The 9853-nt window shown below is 43.1% G+C and overlaps 2 protein-coding genes across 2 annotated transcripts in view; both read right to left on the bottom strand.

The window, feature by feature from the left end:
- The window catches only part of LOC102024639 (keratin-associated protein 9-1-like), a 19068-nt gene extending 18767 nt beyond the window's left edge, over window positions 1-301 (bottom strand). The window contains exon 1 of the mRNA XM_013519129.1: window positions 13-301. Coding sequence (XP_013374583.1) covers window positions 13-126 — 114 coding nt within the window. The 5' untranslated portion in view covers window positions 127-301. The remainder of the gene's footprint in view (window positions 1-12) is intronic.
- Window positions 302-9221: 8920 nt separating this feature from the next.
- The window catches only part of LOC102026179 (keratin-associated protein 9-2-like), an 8443-nt gene continuing 7811 nt past the window's right edge, over window positions 9222-9853 (bottom strand). Inside the window, exon 2 of the mRNA XM_013519182.1 lies at window positions 9222-9853. Coding sequence (XP_013374636.1) covers window positions 9712-9853 — 142 coding nt within the window. The 3' untranslated portion in view covers window positions 9222-9711.

The raw sequence follows: 9853 nt of genomic DNA, 5'->3' as shown, positions 1-9853 counted from the left end.
GCTGGGCTGGCCGCAGGGGGAGCTGCAGCAGCTGGAGATGCAGGCTGGCTTCCAGCAGGTGGTCCTGCAGGTGGTGGTCCTGCAGCAGGTGGGCTGGCAGCAGGGGGAGCAGCAGGAGTGGGTCATGGTGTCAGGTGTGGAGGCGGGTCCTGGTTGCAGGTGAGTTTCGGAGGATGTGATAAACTCTTCCTATCTGGGTCTTTTATACAGGAGCCTTTAAAGTTGGGACCAATCAGGAGGACTTTTCTTTGCTGTTGTTTACAACATTTTCTAATCCTGATTGGGAATTGGCAAGGAGGAAGTTGTTCTTTAGGTGTTGTGAATCCTTTGAAAGTTAAGTGTTTAATCTGCCTCTTAATTGGCAGTAACTTACAGGGACTTTTTCAGATAAAAGGAAAGAGTCACGTCATCAGCATCCTTCCTGATTGCTGATTGTCACCTGGGCATGCGCAGCTCCTGCCCAGAGAGGGTGGAGGTAGTGATTTCTCCACACTTTTGTTCCTCTGGCTCGACCTAGGTTAGGAAGTGTCGGTGGGTGGGGCGGGGGTGTGCTGTATGATCCCAGCATGCACCAGTGCCTGTTTGCCCACAAAATCCTGACTGAAGACTAAACAGGCCTCTGTCTGTGTTCCAGCCTCTGCACCTCTATCTGCCAGATCTGTCAAGCACACTGGGGAGGAAGCTGCCCCGCACAAGGGGATCCCAGTGGCAGAGAAGAGCCAGGGCCTGAGGATAGCTGTGGAAACATCATCTGAGGATGAGATGGATTTCAATGAATTCATGGGGACCGCTGTTTCTGATTCACATAACCCTCAGAGGCAGTTAGGAGGGGGGCGTGGGGCTTTCTACTGTTTCACTGTCCTTGCATCTGGTTCTAGGTGGAGCCTGAGCTCCAGAGAAGTCATTGATCTGAGGCATTCATCTCCCTTCCTTCCTTCTCTCCTCCTCCCATTCCTTTCTTTTCTTCAAGAAAGATTGAAGAGTTGTTGACATGATACCCGATGCATCTTTGAGGACTAACATTTAGAATTTCTTTCTTAGTCACACCATTCATTTGAAAAGAATAAAGTGATTCGTTTCCATCTTGACAGACTATCAGAAAGTGAACACACCCATGACTTTATGACCTGGCTTGGAAATAGAAATTAATTCCCTCCCTCCCATGGTATCTTCCTCTCAGCCTGAGAGGGAGCTATCTGCTCTGTTGACTTGAACCCTGTAGATCAGTTTGGGTTTTGTTTGTCATTTCTCCCCCAGTACTGAACACAGGGCCTTGCATATGCTAGACAACTGTTCTACCACTGAGCTTCACCTCTGGCCCCTTTGACTGACTTTCATGTAAACAAAAATAGAATAGTCTACTCTCTGCTTACCTTAGGATTGTGAGTGTCATCACTGTAATTGTCTGTATTTTGTCTCATTACCCATAATTATGTGTAGTTTATTTAGTCTCAGTAGCTAATTTCCAGTAATGTATGAACTTGATGCAGTTTATCTGATGTTTGAGAAACACGTACCTTGTTTGTAGTTTGGGACTTTAAAAAATAAGGCTGCTATGAGTGTTTATGCACAGAGTTTTTGATGCGGGTAAATGCATTCAAAAATTTCTATTGTGCAAGAAAGTGGCTGTAGAATTGCTCATATAGTTGTTGTTTTTTTTTTTTTTTTGGTTTTTCTCTGGTACCAGGAATCGAACTCACGACCTTACGCTTGCCAGGCAGGCGCTTTTGCCGCTGAGCTAAATCCCCAGGCCCATGCTCATATAGTTGCTTGGTATTTTTCTTTGAAAATACTTTTGCTCTTCTTTCATTAGATTTATTCTTGGGCATTTTTATTCCACTGTGCATGTTCTAATTTAAAACTTCAATTGTATTGCTTTGAAATATAGAAAAAAATTTCATTGTTTTATTGATCCTGTACCCACACTGGTTATTTCTAATTTATTGTAGAATATTTTTCTGTGGATATTTTTCATTCAGAGTCATGTCATGTACCAATGATAATACTTTTAATAATTTCTTTTTTTTTTGTCTTTTTGAGACAGGGTCTCAATATGCAGTTCAGGCTGATCTCGAACTCACTGTGTAGCCCAGGCTGGCTTTGAACTCAGGGATCCTCTTGCTTCAACCTCCAGAGTGCTGGGATTACAGGTGTGTGCCACCATGCCTGGTCCAATACTTTTAATAATTTCATAACAGTCTTTAATCTTGTGCTTTTTCCTGCATCTTCCAAGAGAGTGAGTGGTTGTCACTTTAGTACCATGCTGCATAATTATGTGGTGAGTGTCTTTGACTATTCCCTGTACATAGGGAAGAACTCTGTATATTTCATGAATATGATGCTTCTTATCTTTTTCTGTAGATCATTTTAAATAGAGTGATGAGACTTTTAAAAATTCTTTATTTACTAGGTATATTTTTAGAATTTTAATACTTTTAATTAGTATTTAACATTTATTATACATTTAATATATTATAATTAAATAATATTTAAATATTAAACAATATATTTAATATATTATTTTATACTTAGTATCTATGGGGTATGATATGATAATTCAATACATATAGACACTGTGCAATGATCAGATCAGGGAAGTTAACATTTTCATGTCCTTAAACATTTAAAAACATTTCTATGGGCATATAATGCACAGATCATAAGGTGCAGTGTGTTGCTTCAATATGAATGTATAATATTCATGATCAAACTGGGTTAATTAACACTTTCATTTAATTATGATAACTTTGTGCTTGGGGCTCTTGATCTCCCATTTCTAGTTACTTACAATAAACATGACGGGGCGTTGGGAGCTCTAACCACTCCACCATACACAGAACGCCGGAACTTCTTCCCTGTGCCGTTTTACCTACCGTCAGACCTCTCTCGGCTCCCGTCACTCAACCCTTCTCAGCCTCTTGTAATCGATATTCTACATTTAAATTGACTTTAACACCCACGTGTGAGAGCGAACCTGCAGCTTTTGTTTTTCAGTTAATGTCTTAACAACTGTGGGTGGGGCAGCCATAAATGTGGGCAAGCAGGTATTTCTCTGCTACAATGGTCCCATTTCCTTTGCGCATATACTCCAAAGTGGGAGAGTTGGAGCAGACGGCTCACAATTTAGTTCAGTTCTGCAGCATACTGTTAATGGTCTTCTGGATTTCAGTGGCGGCCACTGTGATTTCACCTTTCTCATTTTGAATTGCACTGATTTGGGTCCTTTCCCTCCTTTTTTTGGTAAGGTTGGCTAAGGGTTTGTTTACGTTGTTTTCCTTTTAAAAAACCATTTCTTCAATTCATTGATTCTTTGCATTGTTCTTTTAGCCTCAATTTTATTAATTTTTGCTCTGATCTTTATAATTTCCATTCTTGTGCTAACTTGGGATTTGAATTATTCTTGTTGTTCTTGGATTCCTAGCTACACGTGAATTACCAAAAACTGAACCAAAAAGGTATAAAAACTCTGAATAATCCAATAACAGGTAATGAAATTGAAGCAGAAATTTAAAAAAGTTCATACTAAGGAAAGCCCAGGACCCAACTGATTCACTGCTGAATTCTACGAGAACTGCAGGGAAGATGGAAGGCCAGGAGTCCTCAGACTTTTCAATGTCGCTGAAGGGAAGGGAGTGCTTCCTCCCGGAAGCTAGCATCACGCTGACTCCCCAACCAGACAACAATCCAGTAAGCTGCATAATTAACAGAAGTCTCACACTCAGGTAGCTCACTCTACAGGGATTAGTCTTGACCTTAGATCAAGCCTTTAGTGGGATATTTATTTATTTATTATTTTGCACTGTGGAACCCAGGATTTAAAGTTACATTATAGCTCTTAGTGGAATATTTAATTCATGTTCAACATGAAATTGTATCATTGTATGTGAACGGAGAGATACTGTAACTATCAAATTGTGATTTTATTCACTGTGATTCTAGTTCAAAATGGCAACGTTCACATTCATTCTTTTTTTTTTTTTTTGTCTTTTTGTGACAGGGTTTCATGATGCAGTTCAGACTGGCCTTGAACTCACTTTGTAGCCCAGGCTGGCATCGAATTTCCAGCAATCCTCCTGCCTTGGCCAGCAGAGTGCTGGGATTACAGGCATGCGCTACAACGCCAGGTTCATATTCATTCTTTTTATGGCAAGTTTTTTTTCTATATTTTCATCTCTCCACCACGCTTTCATAATAGGAATATTTAAGAAATAAAATATAATCTTTTCAAATTAAAAGCCCTTGAAAGTTCTCCATGACCAGTGTACACAGATAGTATGTATCAAGACATTAACCATCAAACTGTATGCTGTTTCTAAGTCTGAGAAATGTTGGTCTGAACCAAGTTGAAAAATTGAATTTACTATAGAAACCTTTTATATTTACTATGTTACTTTGTCCTATCAGTTTAAAGGTATGAGTGGACATTCTGCATTATTTCCCCTGAATAGTTTTTCTGAAATCTCCTGTATCAACAAGCACTTGTATTGGTCTACTTTTCATTAGTCTGATGAATTACTGGAGGCAGCCTCCTTTGTAAAGAAAGGAGGTTTGTTTTGGCTCATGGTTCTGGAAAGGCAAGGTCAAGGGGCCTCATTTGGTGACAGTCTTCGTGCTGGCAAGGTGTCAGTGTGGTGCAGGGCGTCATGTGATGAGACAGGGAGCTTGTGTGTTGGGTTCCTGGGTCTGGTCTCAGCCCCTCATCTCACAGAGCCACCACTATCCAACCATGAAGGCCCCACCCTAATGGGATTCTCTAATCCCAGTTGCTTCTCAAAGTTCTCTCCTCTAGACACATTGTCTGACTGATTATAATTCCACCCCCATATTACCTCAGTAGAGAATATATTTCAACAAATGAAGCCTTTGTGGGGAAATAGGAAGCTGTATCCAACTGTTGGTAGTATAGGAACAATTTTAATGCTACACATAAAAATAAAGAGCACAACAGACCTTCAGGACATGGTGGAGTCTACACCCCCTTTCAAATCCTGCCCACTCTTCCAAGTTCAAGGTCTGATTTTTGCTTTATGGTTCTATCTAGCATTTGTACTTTCATGAGTATTGTGTGCTCTCTGCACATTAGCGTGTGCTATTTCCTCCATCTAAGTGTTCCTTTTCCATTGCTTTGGCTGATAGACTTCTACTTATCCTTAGATAAACACTCCTCTGAAGTGCTGCTCTCTCATGAGGGCTCCTTGCTCTACGGGTGCAGCTTCTTCCTCTGAGCTCCCCTAGAGCAGCCGTTCTCAGACTCAAGCCTAAGTCAGCATCGCTACAAGTTTGAGAAAGCAGTCAGGGCTGGGCTCCAAAGCTAGGATTTCTCATTCTGCAAGTCTAGGGTGGAGCCTGAGAAGCTTCATCAAGTACAATTCACCTTGGCATATGAAACAGACCCAGACATAATCACAGAAGCAGGGGGGCACAGGTGGGAATCAGAACACAGGGGGGACTGCCCAGGTGGGACCCTGGGCACCCGCACCTCTTTGTAGCTTGTGTCTTGGAGGAGTCCTTTAACCTTCATGACTCTTATTGCTGACTGCAGGAAAACTACACCTGGAACTCAAGAGATTTATGAGGAGTGTAGTTTACGTGAGCTACCATAGCAAACCACCACAAACCAAGTAACTTAAATTTATTACCTTACATTTACCGAGGCACTGATCTGAAATTAAGGGAGAAGGAAGGATTTTTTCTCCATCCGAGGACCATGAGAGGAGTGTCTGTTCCAGACCTCTCTTCTTGACTTATCTTCTCCATGTGTCTTGTATGTTCTTCTCTCTTGATGAGGACATTTCCAAGTGTCACCTTTTTATACAGACACCAGTCAGTTGCACTAGGGACCCAACCTACTCCAGCATGACCTTATCTCCAGGGGTAGCATTTGGATGTGAGTCTGGGGGGAATGCAGTGCAGCCTATAACCCCGGATTATTTCATGGTGTGTGCATGCCCCGTGATAGCCACAAAGAGTAATAAGAGAAGGCATAGTTTGACAATGGTTTAGTAACCAGAGACTCAGACCCTGCAGGCAGGAGGATCTAAGTGACTTCATCAGACAATTATCTAAACCATTGGAAGCATCAGCCACCAAGCCATATAGATCTGGTGTTAAAATTAGTAGAGTTCTTGAATCTCAGCTGTAGCTCCCTTGGTCTTCGTTGTATATATGTCTCTCACACTGTCTTTCTCCTTCCCCTTTTCCTTCTCTCTTTCTGACCTGCTCTTGGACCTCTTCCTCTCTTCTTTTTCCTCCTCCTCTTCCTTTTAGACTTTATGGCCATCCACCATATTTAAGCAAATGTTAAATCTGAGCAGAGCACATGGTAGAGCGTAGATGAGGCTTGCACCGCCCCACCCAAACAGCTTAGCCCTCAGAGCCCCCAGACTGGTTTCCGCTTGCTAGAACCAGCAGTTCCTTCAAGGTAGCTGCAGAAAGTCATGTCGCCCGTCAATGGCACAGAGCAGAAACTCAGCCGAGGTTTCTGGAGTGTGGTTCATGAAGGCTGGGCCCCCCACCCCTGACCCTGGATTGTTCTAGCGTGCGTGCTTATCGGCACTTGTTAGAGTTTTCCCTGAGGTCAAAGCTTCAGTGGGTTACACGATTCTGGTTTAATCATGCACCTGTCTGCAGATCACTTCCCCCGTTCTTACCTGTGTGATCTGAAGCTCCCGATGATCTACGTCCACTTAAATCTTTTCTTCAGAGTCTCTCCTGGGACCGATCACACTGTGACATTGTGCTACTTCCCTCAATCTCAATTTACTCATGTCTAACACCAGAGGATTAACACCTACTTTGAAAGTTTCTCCAAGGGCTGGGGATTTAGCTCAGTGGCAAAAGCGCCTGCCTGGCAAGCGTAAGGTCGTGAGTTCGGTTCCCGGTACCGGAGAAAAACCAAAAAAGTTACTATTTATATCAAAACCAAAGACACAACAAGAAGGTTAGTTACCCCTCAAAAAGACAAAAAAAAAAAAAAAATCTGAAAGTTTCTCCAAGATTAAAAATAATATAGAAAGTATCCATTTAATAGCTTTCAAATAATGGGCAAACCAGAAAATATTAGCTCTTTTTTCCAGAAAATTTCTAAACTAATTTTTTTTTTTTTTTTACAGTACTGAACTTGGGAGCTTTTGTAGCCTAAGCAAGTGCTCTAGTCCTGAGCTACACCCCAGCCCTTTCCATTTTTCATTCTGAGGCAGGGTCCTGCTAAGTTGTCTGCGCTGGCCTTGAAGACGCAGTCCTCCCTCTGCCACCTGAGCATCTGGAATTACAGGCATGCACTGCTACACCTGGCTTTAAACTGATTTTAATCTTGAAGGTAAACATACATTTATAATAATCAACTAAGTTGAGTAAATTTGTTTGCTAGCTTTATCGAGGAAGAATTGATAAAATTTGTGTAAAGTATCCGAGGTGATGTTTTGATAATGTGTTCATTGTGAAACCACCAATGCAATCAAGTTCATTACCATATGGATCAGCTCACATGGCTGTCATTTTCTTCTTTGTGGTTTTAAGATCTACTCTCTCAGCCAGTTGCAAGTATGCAGTTGTGGGGAATCACTCAGACTGCTTCAAAGCTCAGGGGCCTCTAGAGATATGTGAGGATGTGACCCCACTTGTCCAGCTCAGGTGCACAGTGGGGTACAGTTATGTAACCATGACTTAGCCTAGGTACACGTGCACGCACTGGTTAGGGCATGCTGTAAGAATGTAAACACGAGATAACAATCTGTGTAAGAATTAAGCAATAAAGATGCAGACAGCTCTTGCTCTAGCTGCTGTGCTCCTGTGCTCTGCTCTGCCCCATGCTGCTTAATGTTACTGATGTCTTCCACACGTGCGTTCTTCGACCTCAAGACCTCACCCATGAACATCTCTCTTCTCCCCTGACTCCTCCTAACAGGCCAACAGCAACAAAACACTGTTCCGGCTGTTGTCACAGTGCTGTACCTGAGATCTGCAGAACCTACTGATCTTGCATATCTGGCGATGGATCTGAGGGCTCCTCATCTCATTTGCCTTTTCTGAGAATCATCAGTCCACAGGTTTAATCTCCTAGCAACGTCTTCAGAGCAGCCTGATACAGACTCAGAAGTTGCCATCTGTCCTGGTTGTCCGTGGAGTTAACATCACAGGGGGATTCCAAACCCCACCCAGCAGACAGAAGTTCCCAAGGGGTGACAATGTCCCAGGCTTCTATTCCTCAGGGAGCTTCTGATAAGCCTTACACCAGTGAATACTTAGGTTGCATCATTAGTTCAGGACAGAAAACATCAACCAGCAGGTTGTGTCTCTCGTGACTCCCAGGAAGGCACAAATTCTTTGACTTTTCTCCTTTCTTACCTTTTTTCCGATTTCCCTGGAAACACGTTTTTTATTTCCCTTAGAGGCTTCATACTTGCCCCACAAACTCAGAAGGTTGTTCTGTTCCCGCACTGGCTCAGACACCAGGAAATGCTTAACATCCTCAGCGCTCACAGCACAATCTCTCAACCCTCAGCTTTGACCTTCCCTAACTTTTAACACTGTTTGATGGGAGGACAAATTGCATTACTGTTGCATCATGCGGAGTGTGTGTTTTATGAGAAATTACCCGATTCCTCCTCATTTTCCTGATAGGTACCTAGGAGAAGGAATTCATAGAAGGACTTGGTTTACAGAAGATACCAAGGCCCTGCAGATGAGCCTTTCTCAAGGGAACACATTAGATTCCCAAAGTTTTTCCTGCAGATAACCCGCATGAAGGTCCAAGGAGGCTGGGACAAAAAACATGATGCTTGCATCCATGAGCGCTTTACATGCGGTCCCAGGTGCCACAGCCTGCATCTGCGGCTCACAGGGGTTGGGAACAGAGTTTGGGAAGGACATTTTATGCAGAAATATTATCTGCCTGCACAAGAGACTATTCCTTCTGTAGTTCAATGAACTTAAGTGCACATAGTGCTATAGCTATGTCCCAGTCGCTAACTACCCTGAGATGTGAAAGTAAGAGTGTTTCAGCAGGAGAAAGACCCAATTTTGGATCATGGTCGGTCCAGTATTAGCTACACAGCACCACAGAATGCAATGTTCTCGTGTGAAAATGAAGACAAGAGGTTTTTTTGGTGGCGGTGGGGAGCTGCTATGTGGCTCTCAATGGGTAATGCTCGCGGATGCAGGATGTCGGTAAATTCCATGTAAGGAATTTTGTACAATAAAACAAAACACAATGTGGAATGAAAAATGGTTCAGAATTTATTTTAAAATTTTAGGTAACGGGGATGAAGAACTAAAGTACAGAAAGGAATTCTTGCTGCTGGAGAGCTAAGAGCGGTGACGCAGTGACTGTGAGAAGATGAAAGTGGGAGCAGGAAACGAGAGAATGTGAGAAGGAAATAGGGAGGCGGCAGAAACCTATGAAAAAGCCCTGAGATGCTTTTTGCAAGGCAGAGAAGAGAGTAAAGATCTTGGTTTAAGTGTCAAGGCTGAGACCACAGCTACAGATTGAGGGTAGAAAAAGATGCTCTTTGATCCCCAAGACCAGGAAAAAAGTCAAGAAAGACCAAGGAAATACGTGGACACACTGGCGCTGATTCCCAAGGGCTTGAAAGCAATCAAGTAACAGCTTTGGCGAATGCATGGTGGCTTTGGAAGTGACTTTGTCCCTAAAGAGATAAATCAGTTGGCAGGGGTTGTTGTACGCAGATGGTGGTCCCATGGGGGAGATGATCAGCAGCTGCAGGGCTGGCAGCAGCTGGATCCGTAGCTCTCAGGGAGGCCGCTGCACAGGCGGACGCATGTGGGGTAGTAGCAGGTTCTGGTGCTGTACACGGGTCCAGAGCAGGCTGGCTGGCTGTAAGTGGTCAGGCCA

This window comes from Chinchilla lanigera, unplaced genomic scaffold, assembly GCF_000276665.1.
Source record: "Chinchilla lanigera isolate Chin_1 unplaced genomic scaffold, ChiLan1.0 scaffold00050, whole genome shotgun sequence".
In the NCBI taxonomy this organism is placed as follows: domain Eukaryota; kingdom Metazoa; phylum Chordata; class Mammalia; order Rodentia; family Chinchillidae; genus Chinchilla; species Chinchilla lanigera.
The sequence above is the reverse complement of the archived record's forward strand: the minus strand, read 5'-3'. Positions and strand labels throughout refer to the sequence as shown.